The sequence below is a fragment of the Lissotriton helveticus genome, chromosome 1_1 (genome assembly GCF_964261635.1).
Source record: "Lissotriton helveticus chromosome 1_1, aLisHel1.1, whole genome shotgun sequence".
Classification (NCBI taxonomy): Eukaryota; Metazoa; Chordata; class Amphibia; order Caudata; family Salamandridae; genus Lissotriton; species Lissotriton helveticus.
Window position 1 is genome coordinate 1,357,628,444 of NC_136057.1, and position 21,163 is coordinate 1,357,649,606.

The 21,163-nt window shown below is 46.4% G+C and overlaps 1 protein-coding gene across 1 annotated transcript in view; it reads right to left on the reverse strand.

The window, feature by feature from the left end:
* Positions 1-21,163, reverse strand: part of FAM83F (family with sequence similarity 83 member F) — a 160,127-nt gene that overhangs the window by 48,153 nt on the left and 90,811 nt on the right. Inside the window, exons 2-3 of the mRNA XM_078683395.1 lie at positions 10,867-11,034; positions 9,844-9,965 (exon numbers count right to left, since the gene is read on the reverse strand). Coding sequence (XP_078539521.1) covers positions 9,844-9,965; positions 10,867-11,034 — 290 coding nt within the window. The remainder of the gene's footprint in view (positions 1-9,843; positions 9,966-10,866; positions 11,035-21,163) is intronic.

The following is a 21,163-nucleotide window of genomic DNA, read 5'->3' on the forward strand; positions in this document are numbered from 1 at the left end:
GGTGGAGTGGAGTTTAAATCAGTTGTCCTTATCTAGTTTGCGACTTCTGGCATGCAGTTGATGAACATCGTTTGGGTGTTGGAGGTGTGGTCCAAGAGGATGAGCTTGGTGTGGCCTGTGTAGGATGGTACGTTGAGTCCATGGTATCGAATGATGCAGGTAAGCAGGGCCAATTAGATGTTGAAGACGGCCGGACTGAGTGAGGAGCCTTGACACACTCCGCAGATCAGGTTGGAGGCAGAGGACGAGTACAGGGACAGGCTTACAAACTAGGAGGAAGGAGCAAATCCAGTGTAGGGCGGGTCTATGAATTCTGGTGCTGTGAAGGCGCTTGATGAGGATGAATGTGAGACTAAGTTAAAAGTGGCCAAGAGGTTGAGTAGCATGAATGCCAATGTGTCTCCTTTGTCTATGATTAGATGAATATCATCAGTGGAGGTGATGAAGGAGGTCTTGGTGCTGGGGTTTGGTCGGAATTTTGATTGGAAGAGGTCCATGAAGTGGTTGTCATTGAATTGGTCAACCAATTGCTTATTGATGATTTTCTCAAGACTTTGGCAGGATATGAGAGGAGGGAGATGGATCTGTAGTTTAGTATTGGTCTGCAACAGATTTTTTCAGGAGAGGTAGGATAGTGGTGTGTTTCCATGAGTTTGAGAAAATGGCTGTAGTGAGAAAGATTCCTCATCTAGCAAGCCTCACCCTTTTTGTATCCTGTGGACGGAGCTCGGCTCCCTGCCTGAAGCTGCCGCTGGGTTCCCCGCTGTCACCGCAACGACTGGCCGGACCCGCTCCGCGGGTCCCGCTGCGCGGTTGACAGCCTTGTCAACAGCTGTCCAGCAAGCGAAGGTTTGGGCGTTTCCTTGTCCGGCAGGGCTGCGAGCTTCCAGCGGGGGACTCCAAGGACCAGGAGCCCCCGCGCGCCCGTCACCACCTGGGCTGCTCTCCCTGCCGGCTCCGCCCCTACTGCTGTCTTAACGGGCGACTGAACTTTGGCCCAGTGGATTCCTCATCTAGCAAGCCTCACCCTTTTTGTATCCTGTGGACGGAGCTCGGCTCCCTGCCTGAAGCTGCCGCTGGGTTCCCCGCTGTCACCGCAACGACTGGCCGGACCCGCTCCGCGGGTCCCGCTGCGCGGTTGACAGCCTTGTCAACAGCTGTCCAGCAAGCGAAGGTTTGGGCGTTTCCTTGTCCGGCAGGGCTGCGAGCTTCCAGCGGGGGACTCCAAGGACCAGGAGCCCCCGCGCGCCCGTCACCACCTGGGCTGCTCTCCCTGCCGGCTCCGCCCCTACTGCTGTCTTAACGGGCGACTGAACTTTGGCCCAGTGGATTCCTCATCTAGCAAGCCTCACCCTTTTTGTATCCTGTGGACGGAGCTCGGCTCCCTGCCTGAAGCTGCCGCTGGGTTCCCCGCTGTCACCGCAACGACTGGCCGGACCCGCTCCGCGGGTCCCGCTGCGCGGTTGACAGCCTTGTCAACAGCTGTCCAGCAAGCGAAGGTTTGGGCGTTTCCTTGTCCGGCAGGGCTGCGAGCTTCCAGCGGGGGACTCCAAGGACCAGGAGCCCCCGCGCGCCCGTCACCACCTGGGCTGCTCTCCCTGCCGGCTCCGCCCCTACTGCTGTCTTAACGGGCGACTGAACTTTGGCCCAGTGGATTCCTCATCTAGCAAGCCTCACCCTTTTTGTATCCTGTGGACGGAGCTCGGCTCCCTGCCTGAAGCTGCCGCTGGGTTCCCCGCTGTCACCGCAACGACTGGCCGGACCCGCTCCGCGGGTCCCGCTGCGCGGTTGACAGCCTTGTCAACAGCTGTCCAGCAAGCGAAGGTTTGGGCGTTTCCTTGTCCGGCAGGGCTGCGAGCTTCCAGCGGGGGACTCCAAGGACCAGGAGCCCCCGCGCGCCCGTCACCACCTGGGCTGCTCTCCCTGCCGGCTCCGCCCCTACTCCTTACTCTCCCAACTACATAAACAACGTGACCCTCCCGCTGCGCGGGAGCGCGCGGGAGGGCGCCGGGAGAAGCCCGGGACAAGGGCGGGACCGTCTGTGGCCGTCCGGGGCAGGAGGAGGCTGGGCCGGGCCAACCCCCTAACATCCCTTATCCTACGTTGCGGCATAGACAAGGTATTATTATTGACTCATAGACACTATTGTAAGAACCTTTGATATTCTGTGCCTTTGTACACTGTTGTTCAATCCCCAACTTATAGTATCCCTCTATTTTCCTCCTTGCCGCCAGACGGGGGTCAGTGGGTCCTTCGCAAGCACCCATTGAATCGCCCAGGCGCAAGGTTGAGTAAGGGGGGTAAACGAGGTTGGGTTGGGTCCAGTTCACTTGAATATCTGTCCTATATCCTCGCGAACGCGTATTCTGAGGCTCAAATACCTGCCCTTACAAAATGGCCCTTAGATCTGGAAAACAGCGTCTAGTGCACATTCAAACTTCGAATGGGGTAGTCTCAGGCCCTTTAGATGCCTTTATTACGAGAGCAACCGGTATACTGGAAAAAGAAATTGAACTGGTTGAACATAGATTGTCTCTGGACCTAGTTACTGGTAAACGCTCTTCAATAGGTGATTTGGCTCGTGTCAAAAGTCCCCTAACTAATGCAGCATTTAATTGCATTTCAACATCAGACACCGACATAATTATCCATGAAGAAGGGATTGAAGTCCCCACATCTAGGCTACACGAAAACATGGACGTGACCTCCAAAAGTAATGTGACCAGCATAGAAGAAAATAGCCAATCTTCTGCGCTTGAAACCTCCCAAATAAATGCCTCTACTTTACCTTGCACTCCTGCCCCACCTATAGAAATCATCAAACAGGTACCACGGAAAAGAAAATATGTATCCAGCCCCGAGGGAGGGAAGACACAGAAACAACCTAAAATAGATTCCGAGAATAGCCCCTCCCACTCCCAGTCCATCCAAATACCACAGATAGTGTACTGTCCATCATTGGCCCACTCAGGATCCTCTAACCCTTGTCCAACTTGCTTTAGCAGTGATGACATCCTGCTGGCAAAAATGGAAACTATAGTTAAAAATTTATTGCTTCCGGTGGTAGAAAATATAAGGATATTGTCCGCTAAAATAGATGTCCTAGAAGCGGCAACCAATATTAACATGGACCTCTTACAAAATATATCTGGCACTAAGCCAAGAGGCCAAGTCTCTAAAGGGGGTCCTATCCAAAGCAACGGGACAACCACAATAAATCCCGCAGTGATGTCATCCACTAATACTAATATTAATAAGAAATCTCTAACAGGGCCAAAAACAACTCCCATATCTAGAGCCACCAATAAAGACACGTCGAAGGTTAAACCTGCAGCGGTGGCCAACAACGCTTATGGGGCAAAATATAAAGCTAATACCGCTCCAAAGCAACCAATAAACAACACAGCAGGCGCCCCTGTGTCAAATAGGGATAATAAAACACCAAACCTAGATAAGAACAGGAGGTTAGATAATAAAAACTTACATAAATCCCAGAGAGTCAACCTACCCCCAGAAGCGGCTCAGTACACTATTGTATTAACAGGAGTGGCTCCACTCAAAGAGGGCACTAGAGAATCCCAGGTGGATCTGAGGAACAAGGTTACGTTCTGGTTGAATAAACATCGCCCACTCCCTCCGTCGTCCCCCACCGAGATCTTGTATGTAAGGAGAGTAGATTGGGTTGGAAAAGAAGAAAAAGATCTAGAAGGGGATTGCATCTTAATTTCTTTTAGAGATCCATGGGTAGTGGATAGAATCCAACGGAAAGCTAGATTTGCCCGTTTGGGAGATGTCCAGACTTTACATCTTGGCTACTTTTATCCCTATATAAATCAAAGAAGCCGAACGGGATATAACCCATGGAAAGTCAAAGGGGGAAGACCCATAGTGCCTGTAATATATCACCCCCCATATTACCCCCCCCTCTACAACCATTTTGAGGCACTGTCTGATCTAGAATGGGTTGACTGACTACGTGCATCTAACAAGTCACCCAAACTAGCACTGGTGAAAGACGAGGGAGTCCATACCTCATCTATCTCCACCCCAGAACTGGTAGATGAGTGCCACCCAACTCACGAAACTAGCGGGCCAGTAAAGGGTTTTCTTGGGGTTAAAGGCACTACCCCGATTGTAGAAGAAGTAGAACTAATAAACAACCACCTATCGAGCCCACAATCCCCGTCTACTGATGGTAACAGCCCTACAGAGATAGACCTGATAAGTTCACATTTGGTGTCTTGGAATATCGCTGGAGTCAAAGCACGGCTGGTATCTGACGACTGGTCGGAGTTTATAAGTAGCTATGAGGTAGTGATACTACAGGAAACATGGGCTACAGCCCCGTTTTACATGGCTGGCTATATTAATTTTTTTAAACCAGCAGTAAAAGGTGTAAAGGGGCGGGCGTCTGGGGGTTTAACCACATGGGTTAAACAGTCCTGGGGGTTTACAGCTTCTGAAATGTATGTGGACAACCCTGATATACTGGTTGTAAGGCTGAGCAAAACAGGGGGGCAGGACATGCTCATCATTAACATATATTCCAGGGGTCTCCCAGGTGGCAGATGCCCCAATTTGATCGGCGAACTGGATACGCTGTTAACGGGCTGGGATAAAGCCTCCTTCATTATGTTAGCTGGCGATATTAATTGCACAATTGAGCCTTTGTATCAGCCAGAGGATAATTGGGGGTACGAAGAAGATGTCACATGGAAAATTCCTGAACTTTCAAACAAGACCATAGTCAAAGCAACGGAGGCGGCCTTGAACTGGTCTTCCTTCTGCCTCACTTGGGGTTTAAGGGCTGTGAACGGTCGCACAAAATCAGATTTTGGAGCAAACCCTACCTTTGATAATGGCGTAAGAAAGAGTCGCATAGATTACATCTTTATAAAAATGGAACATTGGAATGTTATCAATGACATGGAAATCATAACACGACCTGAGAGTGACCATAACCCCCTGTCCTTGAAATTCTTAATGTGTGATCAGATAAAAGCAATGGAACCCGATCCTAGGGGGCAAGGGGTGATAACGGTATCAAATGATCGGAGGAGAGTGAAGTGGTCACTAATCTCAAACGATGTAATGATCCAGACCAACATTGAAAAGGTAGTGACTTGTGCTCTAATTAACATGAAGTCTATTGCTGTTGAAAAGGACCAGGAAGCTTTACAAAAACTGATGGGTATTCATGATAATTGTTTTTCTGAACTTAAATTTATCCTATCAAAACCATGTAACCATAACATCGGACACTTGAACCCCCCAAGAAGTAAGTGGTATAATAGAGCATGTAGAGATGCACACACCAACCTCATAGAAAAAGTTAAAAATAGAGATATCTGTGCTGTTAAAGAGGCAAGGAAAGCGTATAAAAAAGTTCAATGGGTGGCAAAAAAGGAATGGGAAGACGAGTTTTGGGCAGACCTTCTGGAAGCTAGTAAATCAAACGACCATGTCAAATTTTGGGACATCGTCAAAAGTGGTAAAGATGGCGAGTTTTGTACCCCATCAAACCATGTTTGCCCGGAAGACTGGATCAAACATTACTCTACCCAATTCTGTACAGTGGCCCATGATTCCCCGTCCAGAGTGTCAATGCTGCCGATTATAACATCAGGCAATCCGACCCTGTTATTCACCGAAGCTGAAACAGAATATGCATTGAGGCTAACAAAGAGGGGGAAGGCACCTGGGTTGGACCAAATCCCGGCCGACCTCTTCAAAGCGAATATGGGTCTGTGGGTACCCTACCTAACTTACATAGCTAACAGCATTGCACGAGGTGCCCATATCCCTAAAACCTGGAAAGGGGCGGAGATTCTCCCCATACACAAAAAGGGCGATAGGACAAACCCAGGGAACTATCGCCCGATCAGCCTTATTGATTGTTTTCAAAAGGTTTTTTCACGTATGATTTTGGTGAGGGTCCATGGTTGGATGGATATGGAAGGTATACTATCCCCTTTACAGGCAGGCTTCAGACCTGGCACGAGTACTTTAGACCAGGTCTTGAGGTTTTGTATGATTTTTTGGAAATTTGTTATACTTGGTGGCGGGACTATCTTTGCCGCATTTATAGATTTAAAATCAGCATTTGATTTGGTGCCGAGAGGAAAACTGTGGCAGGTTTTAAGAGATCTAGGAATGCCAGGGGAATTAGTGGACATCATCATCAGACTACATGAAAACAATTTCGCCAGGGTCAGATGGGGGGCACAAGGCCAATTTACGGACTCTTTTCCAGTCTCTCGAGGAGTCCGTCAGGGGTGCGTTCTCGCACCCACCCTATTCCTATTATTTATAGACCAGGTAGTGAAATTTTTTGGGTCCATTAACACTGATGCTCCGTCTCTGGCGGGGACAAAATTCCCACTGCTGATCTTTGCGGACGATACCCTCCTCTTATCTAAAACGAGGGGGGGTCTGCAGAAGGCATTGAATCACTTCGAGGAATACTGTAATCGCAATGACCTCCAGATTAATGTGGGGAAAACAAAATTTATGGTTTTTTCCAGAAAAAAATCTATACGTAGTAGTGTACAACTTAATGGGGTAAACCTAGAACAGGTTAACACGATGACGTATCTGGGGGTCACTCTGGATTGCCGATTGTCCTGGAAACCACAAATTGAGACTCAGCATCTAAAACTGTCCCAACTCACCGGTTGTCTTTTGCGGGAGCAAAAGAAATCGATCACTAAAAGGGTTGCCCCGGCTTTACAAATTTACGATGTCAAAATTAACGCTGCGACATTGTACGGGGCAGAGTTATGGGGTTTTATGGACCTTTCAAGTCTGTACAAAATACAGTGCAGATTCCTTCGCAGTTTGGTGGGACTCCCCCAATCAACACCACTGATCCCTCTTTGTCATGACATGGGTTGCCGTCCAATAACAGATATGGCACGTTACAGAGTAGTGTCTACCTGGAGGCGTCTGTGGACCACGGAGGAGTTGTCACTTTTTGCAAAGGAAGTATCCGAGGTAAAGGATATAGGTGGTTCAGAGAGAATCCCATGGCTACAGATGGTGAAAAAGACCCTGGTTGACATGGGCCTTAGCCACCTGTGGTTCTCGCCAGACATTAGTAATTTTCCCACTAAAAAGGAATTTAAGAGTCTATTCTGGGCTTCCATCCGCCATTCCCTGGTCCAGGCATCCGGTTCAGAAAATCTGACAGGGCGATTTTTAAAATTTAAACTGGATCCAGTTCGGGAGTCATATTGGGATCTTATTTCAAAGCCCCTGGGAAAAAAACTGTATCACCAATTCCGGGTGGGCACCTTACCCCTAAATTCCTTCACAGCAACATGGAATAACAAAACTAGTAATCTTTGTAGCCATTGCTCTGGGTGCAAGGAATCAGAGGGACACTTTTTGTTTGCTTGCCCGCGATATAGTGAACCCCGTTCAAAGTGGTTAAAACCCATTTTTAAACGTATAAACTGCAATAAATCTTTAGACGCAATATGGGTTTTAAAAACAAATACAACTGATTTTATTGTGATATGCTTGGCTAAATACCTGGGTTGGGCTTGGGTAATCAGATCAAGATGGAATCTTACCGCTATTTGACAGAGTGTAAGCTGTATAGTGCCCACCACTAAAACCTGTCAAACCTATTTTAGAGCTTTTTAACTGTTATGAAATGATATTATATCTGGATTATTTAATGTCTTGACTATTGTCGTTGATGGTTTAATAACTTTTTAAACTTTAGACCCAAGTTTGATGTACATTGTTGTTTTATATATATGTATGCTTTGCAAAGCTGTCTTTTATGATTTTATCTATCGAAATAAAGACATTAAAACCTGAGAAAGATGCTGAGGATCGGTGTGGGGACACTGCAGACAGGGTTGATTCCTTAGTTGAAACTGAAGGGCGGGCTTAGGTCTGAGGCAGCTTCTGACTGGAAGGACCGCATTGTGGTGGCTGTTTCCTGAAGGGTATTGGTCGGCCAGCACGTTTGGGTGGTTTCTGGAGTTTCATTGTCCTCAGACTGGAGGACGGTGACTGTGGAGAGGTTGGGTTAGAGTTCACACTGTTGTATATTGTGGCGATTTTAGTGCTGAAATATTAGGAGAGCTGGGTGCAGAGTTCCTATGTTAGAGTGATTGTCATGGGGCGGACAGCGGGGGATGGCGAATATTTCTTTTGCACTGTTGGAGCAGTTTTTGATTTATTCAGTTATTGCAGTGTGCTTGTGGGTCTTAAGCCAATGGTGGTAGATCTGGAGAGCTGCTTTATATTTTTATATATTTCTGTTGACGTTAGGGTGTGTCCCCAATGGTGTTCCATCTGTCTGCAGTGGCATTTGGAGAGTTTAAGATCGTCCATGAACCAGCTTGTCTGTGGCATGAGGAGGCTCGGGTGCAGCGTGGGGAGAAACATCCGGGATTTATTGCGTGGAGAACTGCAACAGAGTAACACCTTGTGGTGTGGTGGGTAGGTGTTGGACCAGGGCTCCTTGTGCTGGGCGAGATTGGGGTGTGGATGGGCATAGATGGACTTGCCTTTAGCATGCATTTGATGTCCAGTGAGCTGTCCGCTGCACGCCAGCTGCACATATACGCTGTGGGTTGACCGTTGCACTTCTGCACTACAGGTGCCATTAAGAAGGAGGATCTGGGTGCTGGCAGGGCAAGAGTGGGGGCAGAGAACGCATGAGGTGGAAAGCAAGCGGAGGAAATTAGTGGGTGAAGGCCCAGTGCCGAGAGCGAAACGGCAGCAAAGGATGCAAGGAAAAAAGGGCAACAAGAAGAAAAAGAGCAAAAAAAGAAGTCTACAGGGGTCACGGACGAGCAGAGTGAAACGCAGAAAGTGTGACAAAAAGAGTCACTGGGCAACAATCCGAGTAGGCCAAAAGTATATGAAAGATCGATCCGAATGAAAGTGGTTTGAATGGGGCAAGGAGGAGTGAGTGGAAAAAGAAACTGGCAAGCAAGATAAAAGGTGCACACAGAGGCAAAAGGTGTAGGAGAAGGATGACAGAATAACAAAGGTCAAAAGGTGCAATAGAGAAAAGTAAAAGGGCAAAAAGGAAAGAATAAAAAGAGTGGAAACAGAGGAGAAAATGGCAGGAGACCGGGGGGGACCTCAATCTGAGCAGCAGAGCGGAAGCCCGGTCTGAAAGGGTCGACCCAGGTCGGAGAAGTGGTCAAACAGTGACTTTTTAATACCTGGTCCATACTGCAGCCAAGGGGGGGGCAGCGAGTGAGTGTGCAGTGCTTACAGCAAAAAAGCAGCAAAGGAGGAGGGGGAAAAAAAAGGAAAGAGATGGAAAGAAGCAAAAAAAGAGAAGAAAAAAAGCAAAGCGCAAAATGCAGAAAAGAAAGGCCGCACAAGTCATGTAGTGGTGTTAGTACAAATTATTCAGTCACTTATGGTGAGCTTTATTTGTTACTGGGAGAGAAACTGTTACTGACATTAAGATGGGCACGTCCTCATGGAAGACCAACAACCATGAAAAATGATTTAGCATAGGAGAGAATTGACCATGGAAGACCATTGACTGTGGAAAACAATTGAAAAAGGACGACCAGACACCATGAAAAATCATTGATTGGGAAAGGTCATTAATCACAAAAAAGTCCATTGACCGCTACAGTCCATTAATAGTGGATGACAATGGAAACCCAGAGGCTATGGAGCATCATACCTCATGAAACACCAATAGCTTTGATGGAAGTCCCTCGAAACATACAAAACAGTTTATCATCCATTATGAAAGAACAGATGACATGTTGAACATGAAAAAACACTTAACATGCAAGGTCACGGTCTCCAAGGTTCACCATGTCAAAAATCCAATGGCAAAAAAATACAACCCACCTGAATGAACCAAAGGCAACTTTGTCTCCATCCACCATAATAAACTTATGGGATAAGGTGCCCTGAATCCTCCCAGATGGCATGTAGAAACCGACCCCAGACACATAGCGCACACGGAGGTTCTAAGAGAGAGAATGCATTGTAAGGGAAGGAATTCAACATATGCGGGTTCAGTCCCTTTTATTCCTAGAAGCCACCAAGGGCTTTTAGAAACTAAATGGGAGAGTATCAAACAGTCACACAGAACCAAGTCTCAAGGACAGTCGCAGAGCTCCAAGTCACTAAGAATAAGCCAGTCTAGTCCAGATCACAAGAGACGTGTTTGCCATGCCAGGGTACACAATTTAATGGTGCAACCAGAGCTCCAGGTCACAAGGCCAGGCATATCCAGACTTAATATTAAAGAGAGGGCACAGCTCTGCTGAACACTAATGTCTGTGACTGATCAAGTTCTAGTATTAAAGGCAGGGGCGAGCGCAGAGCTTCAGACAACTTAAGACTGGCCAGGTCTGTCCTCCTATTAAAGGTAGCAGAGCACAGAGATCTGGGTCACTAGGGCAGTTTGATCCACGGATAATATTTAAAGAAGGCAAAGGTCAGCTCTCCATGACTAAGCAACAGGATGGTAGAATCCTGTATTAAAGGTAAACAGGTAATCAGAAATTGTATTGCAGTTCACTGGAGACTGCAATTTTTCTAGGTGTTTTCCCCTGGCAACAGACACCTGAGGACCTGTTCATACAGTTTATTATGTAACGATCCTGCAAATAGTTTTCATGGAAACATGAAGGGAAAGGGTGTGGATCTAAGCATTGGTTACTTGCCCAATAATTGTATGCTGGCCACGTGTTCAAATGAAAAAACAAGCTGACCTGCTACTTCTAGGGAACCTGTAGAGTCTTTCACCCATCCATCCATCAATTTATACATTTTTCCACCCATGTCTATTTGCCTGCAATCTATCATTCATAATGCGCACCCATCAGTAACCCACTCATCCATCTGGTTCTGTGCCATACTCACCCTCAGTTTGTAGCGATCGAGCTCCAGACTTTGGCACATCTCAACCAGGAGCTTCACCCCTTCCTGGTCAAGGATCATGTAGACAGGAACCTGTCTCCGGCACGCGGCATCCAACACGTCCCGGAACACATCACGATCTGTGAAGAGGTCCATGACCACAGCCACCACCTGTGAGAGGGGAAGAGACAGGTGTATACGTGAAAAGCACAGCAGAGCCCTCCTGTTTACACAGATGGAAAATTATAAGACATCAGAGGTATTACTTAGGTCACACAGATCTTAAAAGCTTAGACAGCAGAGGTGTCCATCAGGTTACTCAAATTCTACGGGGTCAGCTATCAAATCTTTCCTCAAGGTTACACGGAACTTACAAGCAGAGTACTCCGGCAGAGAGCTATTCCTCAGGCTTCAGGCTCTGACAGCAGTGCCATCCTCACTGTCTGAGGCAACAGCATTGTGCCCCTGGTTCTCTGAAGATCTTGTTGGCTCTGTTGACTAAGGTGCCCCCTAGGAGGCATAGATCTCACACGCTGAGACTTCCGAGAGCAGAGCTAACTCTGGGGTTCCAGCACCTAACAGATCAACACTTGGAAACTAGGGCTCCAGAATACCTTGTGGCCTGTGTCATCTTGAAATATATCCTGGTGAATGATGGGCAATATTTGTAGACCACCGAGAGCTCCGTCTCACTCGCTTCCTGGATCTCATGGAGTGCATAAAAAAAGCACTATAATAGTCCAAATGCAAGGCAGGGACCTCTAGTGACATAAGACACGAGCCATAGGGAAAGACCTTCCCCTGGAGGGTCTAGAAGGCTTTAACCGGAGGTTGCAAAAACACTGCTTCGTGGTCCCTTAGTGCAGGGGTGGCATGAGCAGTGTTGGGCACCAAGAGGCAAGCCTGAGGAGCAGCTGCTTGACGTCCACGTCCGGCCTAACCATTAACGTCACAACTAGAAGCGATTTATTTATTTTTATCTTATTTATTTAATGCAGTTTCATAATAGCGCAAACTTGACCCTAAGGTGTCAGAGTGCTTTACAAAAGAAACCGGTAAGTTACAAAAGGTACACAAGATAGACTAAACCCGCTAACAAGTTACATATATACAGTTACAACGCTAACAGGGTGCATATATACATTGTAAAAACAAAAGGTGCCAGCGTTAGATCAAAACAGGAATAAAAATACATATTTACAAAGTTGACCTTATGTGAGTGCCAGAGGGCCGTAGGGGTCAAGAAATGGGTTGAATTATTCCAGAAAGTGCTGATGGAGGGGACGAGTTTAAGATCGGTTTTGAAGGTTACAATTTCCATTTGAAAACGTGAAACAATGTTTTCAACGATTTACATAATTTACTGAAACTTCTCCAGTGCTCTTCCTTTTGGCATGTCTCTGGCGAGTAAAGACGAGACGTTAGCTATTTGACCCTCGCAGTTCACGCAGACCTTTCAGAGGGCTATGCTTTCCTGTTCCGGGTTCAAACGCGGTGCCTCTGTGCCCTTACTATTTGGGAAAATAGTGTACTTTGGGCAGGCCCCTTTCCTCGTTTCTAATAATTACTGCCTCGTTGCATTTGAAAGGTCCGACCAATTTCCTGCTGGGCCCCGAGCCAGGATAAACAGTGGGCGCCCCATGATGTCCAGTGCCCCTCCCCCACCTGCCGGGGCGAAGGCGGGAAAGGCAGGCGAGACCCAGGCAGACTGCAGCACTGGATTACTACAAACAGGAAATTTACTGCTTCTAGCAATTTTTTTTTTTTTTAATGCTTCATATTTTTTTATTTTTGTGATTTTATATACATTCAGCATAACAATTGTTATATGGGTTTCCCGCCTCTGTTAATACAAGGTATGAAAGCAGAAAGGCACATTTTCGGCGACGGCTAGTCTCCCTCTGCTGGCTACACACGAAAGCCATTCGCCTTAGTACATCAGATTATATCACTGCATTGAGAAGCATATATTCAAAGTGAGAATTTTTAAAGAAGACCTTAGAAACATTCATGTGTCCCCCTGCCTGACGAAAATGCCATTAGTGTATTTATATCTATGTAGGTCAGAGGTGGGTGAACCAATAAATGAAATGGAGCCGAGACACGAGTTGGCTCTAGCTTTGAGAAACTGTGCGCAAGCCAAGCCCTGAAAATATTTGACATGTAAATCATGAAACAAACATCGCTGGAATATGATATGGTGTCTTCAAAATACAAAAGTGTATTTCTTTACAATGTAGAAACATTTTACCTTAATACATCAGATTATACCTCTACATCGCGAAGCATTTACTAAAAGTGAGAATTTGTAAACATGAACTGAGAAACATTCCTGCCCCCACCCGAATGACAACGCTATTAGTGAACTAAGAGGCAAGTCAGTTGTCATGTATACCTTATATGTGGCCTAAATTCTTTTTTTTTTTTTTTTTTTTTTTTTTTTTAAAACCTTTATTGAACAACGAAAGCTCACAAATACTGGCCTACAACCACACGGGCTGGCCAGAACAGAATGGTCAAATAACCAGCATACAAAAAGAAGTTCTGCACAGGATATAACATCAGGAGCACTGGTGAAGCAATAAAAACCATCGAGCGTTCAGCAAGAGCAGGATAATAAAGGTTAATTTTCTAGCACGGGGAGGGGACCAAAGAAATAACGGGCCGTATATGAGAGTACAAGGGAGGGACCGTGGCAAGCCGCCATTTTATAGACACAACGTAAGAAAATGAAAGCATATAATCAAATCTAGCAAAGGACAGAAACAGAATCAGACCATCAAATAGCGACAGTGGCAACAGTCAATCGAGCTCACTCACCTCCGCCCCTACCCGAACAAAGAAGCCGTGGTCAAAAAGCCCCATCACAAAGACTACGCAATACGCACCCCAACGGAAAAAGGGAACCTCCATAAAGGAGAAAGGGAAAGAGGGAGAAAAAGACAACAAAAGGAACACTCGCCAGATCATGCACCCCCAGGGGGAAAAACAGGACAATAAAACCGGCATGCGATGTAACAGAAACACGATACCAGAATAGGCAGCGAACCACAATCAGCCACACACCAGAAGAAGGACAGAAAACCCCCGGGGGAGATACGAGGTGACAGAGTCCCGAAAAAGTGAATACACAAGAGCCATAGATGTGGCCTAAATTCTTATTGTAGAATGAGCAACATTGTAGGCTGTTAAATCAAACATGAGGGTTTTGTACAGTGCACATCCAGAACGCACGTATTTAAAGATGCTGTCCTATGCGATAATGAACAAAAAGGAGGCTCTATGAAATGAAGTGTTTACCTAGGATCGCATAATTTGGTCAAGCACAAAAGTCGAGATTGATCCCAGCTTTTGTGGTTTCACACTGTAATTCAGCCACTATAGGGATATCCATTTCACACAAAGGTTAATGCTTGGTCTATTACTGTTGGAGTGTAATTTTAGAACATGGGTGACAGGCAAAATACACATTTTATTTTTTGGCAGTTTTACATAGCTCAAACATTGCCAGAGGACATAACAGCATTTCACAACAGGAACAGATTAGGTTACACCTCTTTCTCAGCAATGGGATATTTGCCTGGATTCACAGTACAGTGAACGGAGGCTGGGATTCGAACATGGTTTCCCATATTGCATGGTCGGTAGATATAGCCACAAGGTTGCATGGCCTCCTGTAAAAGCTTGACTCGTTTTGGACTCGAGGTTCGAAGATCACCTCAAATTGAGCCAGAACAAAGGCTCTGGCTCATACCAGACTTGAACTTTTAATGGCTCATTCACCTCCAATTAATTTATATATATATATGGTATTTCTACAGTGGGAGGTAAGCCAAAAGGCAGCAGAGCTCTGTACTTGGTCAAAGATAAGCAAAAAGTCGAGGAGTAGGAGGAGAGGAAGCTGGATTATGGATGGTTAATGCATTAGGATGTGGTGTCCTGTAAACAGGAGTCTTCAACTCTTTCCTAAATTGGAGCAGCGTTGGGGAGGATCCGAGCTGTGGGTGTGCAGAGATCCACCCGAGATGGTGGACTTGTCTGCAGTATAAGCAAGGCTGCTGGTCATGACATGTTGTAAATGATGCAGCTGGTTTTGAAGATGCTGCTTGCGGATAAGGGGAGCCAAAGGAGTTAAATCAGGGTGATGTGATCATATATTTCTTCAGGCCCTGGATGAGACATGCTGTAGCGTATAGTATGCCACTATAGGGTGCTATTGTGGGGTCTTGGAGGCCATGAAGTAGAGCATTATAAACATTCAGATGCAAGAGTATAAGGGTTTGAACAGCAGTTCTGAAAACTTATTCTGGAAGAAATGTTTTTTTGAAGAGCAACCGGATACCGTGCTGTTTTTTTTGTGGTTAATGTTTCTTGAGGTTGGTGTCCAGGGTGAATGTAAGTGACTTGGCATTTAGGGAATGTTGCTGGTCTAAGCTGTAAAGGTTCATGTTATTAAGCCAGGATTGTAGTGTACCCTGGTATTGTTCTTGGCAAATAACAGGAATTTTGTTTTGGTTGGGTTGAGCTTCAGATAGGAACTGGACATCCAGGTCTGGATGATGTGCCAGCAGTGTTTGAGGCACTGGATGTCTGAAGCAGAGGAGACACTTTCATGTGGAGTTGCATATCCTCGGTATGATGGTGAATATTCATACTGTTCTCGATATAGCACCAAGCGGCTCCATGTATAGTGTGAAGGAGACAGTATGGAGCCCTGGGGGATTCCACAGGTGATAGGGATCTTTTATGACCCAACGTGCCCATGTGAATAAACCAGTGTCTGTTGGGAAGGGTGGAGGAAAACCAGAGACAGACATTGTGGGTGAATCCCATTTGAGACTCAAGGTACTTATCAGGGTGTGATGGTTGACTGTCGAAGGCAGCTGAGAGCTTCAGGAATAATAGGGAGGCAGGGGTCACCTTCATCTGTAGTCAAGAGGGCATCGCTTGTGATGTGTAAGGTTGTAGTATCTGTGCTGCAGCGAAGTACGAAGCTTGGCTGTCAGTTGTGCAAGAAATTGTTAGCATCTATGTGGTATTAAAGTTGAACACAGACTGATTTTTAAACAATCTGCCTAATGAATGGTAGGTAAGTGATGGGCCAGTAGTTGACAGGTCATCATGCCTGGTGTAGGTTTCTCAAGGAGTGAAAAGATCTGGCCTGTCTTAAGTGCTTCTGGGAAGATTCCATGACTGAGATTTACAATGAGAAGTAGACTTAAGAGAACACCTCTGTAGAGACCTTTAATGAAAGACAATGGCAAAACATGATCTTTGTGAGAAGTGGCTTTGAGGTAGTGCAGTTCGTGAGCAAGATCTAAGAGAGATAAGGTTGCGAAGGCTGACCATTGGAGAATTCTGGGGGAAGAGGTTGGTGTAAAAATTGAATCAGGCCTGGTTTTGTCGATGTGCCTCTGATCTTCTGTATTTTTTCCACGGAAGAAGAGGTTGGTGGTATAGAATTCTTCTGTGGACTGAGGAATAGATTGGACCGACAGGGAGGGGATGCAGTGCTGGATTGTCTTGAATAGCGTTTTGCTCATGTTGGAGGCTTCACTTATGGTGTTGCTATAGTACTTTGGTGTTCCCAATGTGATGAGCTGTCGTCGTATTGAGTGAAGGGACTTCAGTATCAAGATGTCCTTGGGAGTTTCTGTTTTTCTTCCATTCTCTGTCCTGTCTGTGGATGGATCGTTTATGTTTGGAAGGTCTTTAGTGGACCCGGGTGCTGAAGGCTTTAGCTGGCACACGATTGGTGTAAAGGGCATGTGGATTTTCACATAGCTTTCCCCAAAAATGTTGAAATTGTTTAGAAGGGTGTTGCCATTGGACATGTAGTTGATAGGGTGAGAGATGTGTTGAAGCATTAGGTTGTCTAAAGAGAAGTCTTTAAAGGATCTGATAGTTAACCTTTTGTGTGGACCTTGGTTTGTTGGTAGGATGCTAAGCCTGGAGAATGGATGACAAAGTGGTATTTCCAGCCCAGCTGTATGGATGTTTTGCATTGGATTGTTGGTGATGTTGAAAAGACAAGGTCGATGATGTGGCCTTTGGAGTACATTGGTTGTGTAACATGCTGTGAGAGTATTGAGGAGGTTGTGAGTGCCGCTGTTCCTATAAAAAAGCTGTCTGGCAATAGGACCATTCCATAGGCCGCTTGGTTTTCTGATTCACTTCGGAAGGAAAAGCAAAATTGTCGCCGTCTGGAACGTCATTTGCGAACAAATTACTATGAGTCAGATAAACAATCGAACAAGACAGCCTTAATGATCTATAAAAAACTACTTATAGTAGAAAAGAGAAATTATTTTACTCAACAGATTGAGTCAGCCAACAACTCCTCTAAGGAACTGTTTTCGGTCATTAAACTCGCACTGCCCACTAATACTGGAAAAAAGGGTAATCAAAAATGTTGTGACGACATTGCGGCAACCTGCAAATCAAAAGTGCTGGACATTTTTAAAGCTTTTAAGGATGGATCTGTGCCCTGTGTTTCGCCCCAAGGGCATGATCCAGACCCCAACAAAAACACCTTGTTGAATTTTTCCCCTGTGTCCTTGGAAGTAGTGGGAAAGTACATAACTGAAGCCAGATCGGGATCTCCATTGGACCCGTGTCCGCCAGCTCTTCTGAAAGAATTAGGTGATCTGGTGAGTCCTGGGCTTGCAGAGATTTTTAATTTGATGTTTGATTCGGGCATCTTTCCCACCAGTTGGAAGGAGAAGTCTATCCTTCCTTTATAAAAAAAGCTGACGTTGGATGCCACTAATCCACTGAACTATCGACCTATTGCCAGATTACCTGTACCAGCCAAGATAGTTGACAAAATTATGAACACTCAATTGTCAAATTAATCAGGGAGAACAGTTTGCTGGATCATTCCCAGTTTGGTTTCCGTAAGGAACACAGCACGGAAACGGCGCTTATTAAAGCGAGCGAAGAGATCAGAGCTGTGATGGATAGAGGAGGCACAGCTGCTCTTGTGCTCCTCAATCTATTAGCCGCTTTTGATACGGTGGACCATGCTCTCTTACAACATCGGCTAAAAATGTTGGGAGTGGACGGAATGGTGCTGGCTCTGCTGTCCTCTTTCCTAACAGATCGGAGATCAACGGTGTCACTCGATGGTTTCAATTAGGCCCCCTACATTCTAACATGTGGAGTTCCTGAGGGCAGTTCGTTGAGCCCCTCTTTGTTCAACATCTACGTCTCCGACCTGGCCCCATTGATCCAGGAATTTGGATTTAGTTTGACATCTTATGCCGATGAGACCCAGATTGTGGTAGCTGCTTATAAACATCAAACCTCTCCTTTTCAGCAGTTTCAAAACTGCATGAGTGCAATCAACAATTGGATGACCACTCATTGCCTCAAACTTAATTCCGACAAAACTGAAGTTTTGCTTTTTGGCAACATGCAGCCTTCCTAGAGTAATCTGTGGTGGCCGGCATAGATGGGTGCCCCTCCCAAACCTGTGGCAAAAGTAAATAATTTAGGGGTACTGATGGATAATAGACTAACGCTTTGTCAACAGACTAATGCCATTGTATCTGCCTCATATTTTCTCATGAAGAAAATAGGGCAGATACTACCTTATATTCCGGCAGATACAAGGAAAAGAGTAGTCACATCTCTCATTCAATCCAAATTGGATTACTGCAATGGGCTGTATCTGAACGCCCAGAAGCAGTGTCTAAAGAAGCTCCAGATGGTGCAAAATTCAGCAGCACGTTTACTGCTCAATCTTCCCAGGCATAAAACTGTTCCCAATGAAATTTGTAATCTTCATTGGCTGCCGGTACCTCAGCGCTTTACATTTATGGCGTTGTGTCTTGCCTATAAGGCATTGAATCAGTCTGGTCCGGCTATTTTACAAAATCTTTTTGCTTGGTACCAACCAACTAGACTTCTTCGGTCGACAGGCGCTAAACTTCTCCCAGTGCCTAGAATTCATACCTCACATTGGGGTGGCCGTAGCCTTTACTACGGAACATCTAAACTCTGAAATTCTCTTCCATTTGAGCTTAGGAACGCTAGTTCCCTAACTGGCTTCAGGAGACACTTGAAAACCTGGCTGTTCCGGGGCTAGGCGTACATCAGGGTATTGTGGTCCTCCGTGCCAAGACACCATTAGGTATTCGTGCGCTTTTATACATTTTATTAACATTAACGTTGAGAGGAGGTCTCTTGTTTTTTTCTTTTTTTTTTTTAATAAAACCTTTATTGCACTTGAACAGTTTACACAGCCATATGCCTACAACCCAGTGGGCCGGCCGCGACATCAGCAATGCAAGTATCGATCAACAGGATAATATCGCCTATCGGTCGCTATGCTTGGTATTCGGCTAATTCACAGCATAGTAAAGGTGCATAAATCGCAGCAGCATGCAGCTCTATGTAATTTTGGTTTTCTGTTTTTTAACCGTAAACAACATAACATTGAATAAACCACATTTAGGTCAGCATTAGAATAAGTAATTAGCACTACTTGTGCCTGGATGAGCTCCTGTTAAGGCCACAGTGTGAACAGTCTTAATGGCGGCCGATGCCGCGTTGCCTGTAGAAGGAGAGCGGTCCTGCGTGCCCAGTCCTACCGAGGCTGTATACTTTGGGAACCACTCGTTTCTACCCTCTGATGCACAATCCCTCCCTCTCTACCTGTGGCGTCTCCCTCCCCGTCCCACCTTATGTGTGTCTTTAGTCTTCTTCCCCTTCCTCATCTGATGTCAGTGTGTCTTCCTCCGGTAGGGGTTCACAGATCTCCCCCCTGTATAGATTCCACGGGGACCATATCTTGTTCCATTTCCTTGGGAAAGCCTGACTAGCATACACAGCCCTTTATGCTATCATCAACCTGTCCACATTCATACACCATTGCGTTTTCGTTGGCACCTCTACCGCCCCCCATTTTTGCGCTATGTCCCTCTTCGCAATCATTATGCCTAATGTGACCCACTGCTGTCCATGTCTGGACAAATCGTTGGGCCCCCACACATTCAGCAAGCACTGTCGCGGCTCCGGGATCAAAGAGGTTGCCACCGTCTGTGATATTGTGCGCATTATCTGTCTCCAGTATTCCTGAATGCGCGGGCATTCCCATATCGTGTGGAAGAATGTGCCCTCCTCCCCACATCCACGAAGACAGTATGGGTGCTGTGCACGGTGTATGAGGTGTAGCGTCGTTCTGGTATAGTATACCCTGTGCAGAATTTTTAATTGTACAAATCGGAATTTAGCCGACATTCCAACTTCTCTGGGTGACGCCAGCGCCGCATTCCATTCATTCTCGTCCATAGCCTCTACTTCTCCCTCCCATTTGTCTTTCAGTTTAAGCATGGGGTCTGGCAAGTTATTAAGTAATTTGCGGTATACAAGGGAGGTTGCCCTTTCCGGCATGAAGTCCGTAAGAAGGCGATCTTCAAGCGGAGAGGCCTCTGGGATTTCTGTCTCGGGGGGATGGCCGTGAGCAGTGCGTGTCGAATCTGAACATAGCGGAACAATTCCCGAGTTCCCAGCTCGTATTGCTCCCTCAACGATCAAAGGGGACCACCGTGCCTCTTTCCCATAGATCCCCTACCGTGGATATCCCTATGGTGTCCCAATGGGAGAAGCCCTTGCTAGGTCTCAGGTTTCCCAGAGCGCGGGAGTCCCACAGCGAAGTGAGTTTGGTTAGTCTTCCTTTCCATCCCAGGGCCGACTGCGCCGTGTGCCACAGCGCTGTGGTCAGTCTCGTGGGTCCTGTCAATTTGTATACCTTTCGCCGATCGTATAAAGGGGCCAATAAGGTGCTGGTGCCCAACTGCGCCCGGTCTGCCTGGAATGCCGGGTCGTTCTGGGGGGCATGAAGCCATTGATTTATGGGTTTCAACTGCGCTGCCCAGTAATACAGTTGCAAACTAGGCAGCGCGACCCCTCCGTCGTACCAACTTCTATGCATTTTAGCCTGTGCAATGCGAGCCGGACGATTACTCCATAGAAGGCCCGCCACCAACGCCGATACCTTCCTGAAGTATCCCGGGTCTACCGGATATGGCGTATTTTCTAGAATGTATAAAAAACGGGGCAGTGACATCATCTTATAGAGTGCTGCTTTACCCAGCATCGTTAGGGGCAGCCCTGCCCAAAATGCAACGTCCTGCTTAAGCCTCTCCATGGGTGGTATCAAGTTCTTCCGGGCAAATTCCGAAGGGTCCATGGTGACATGGACTCCTAAATATTTAAAGGAGGAGCCGGCCATCTTTAATGGGCAATCCTCGTTCAACGCCGGAGCCGGGCCCCTCAGAACATATAGTTCCGATTT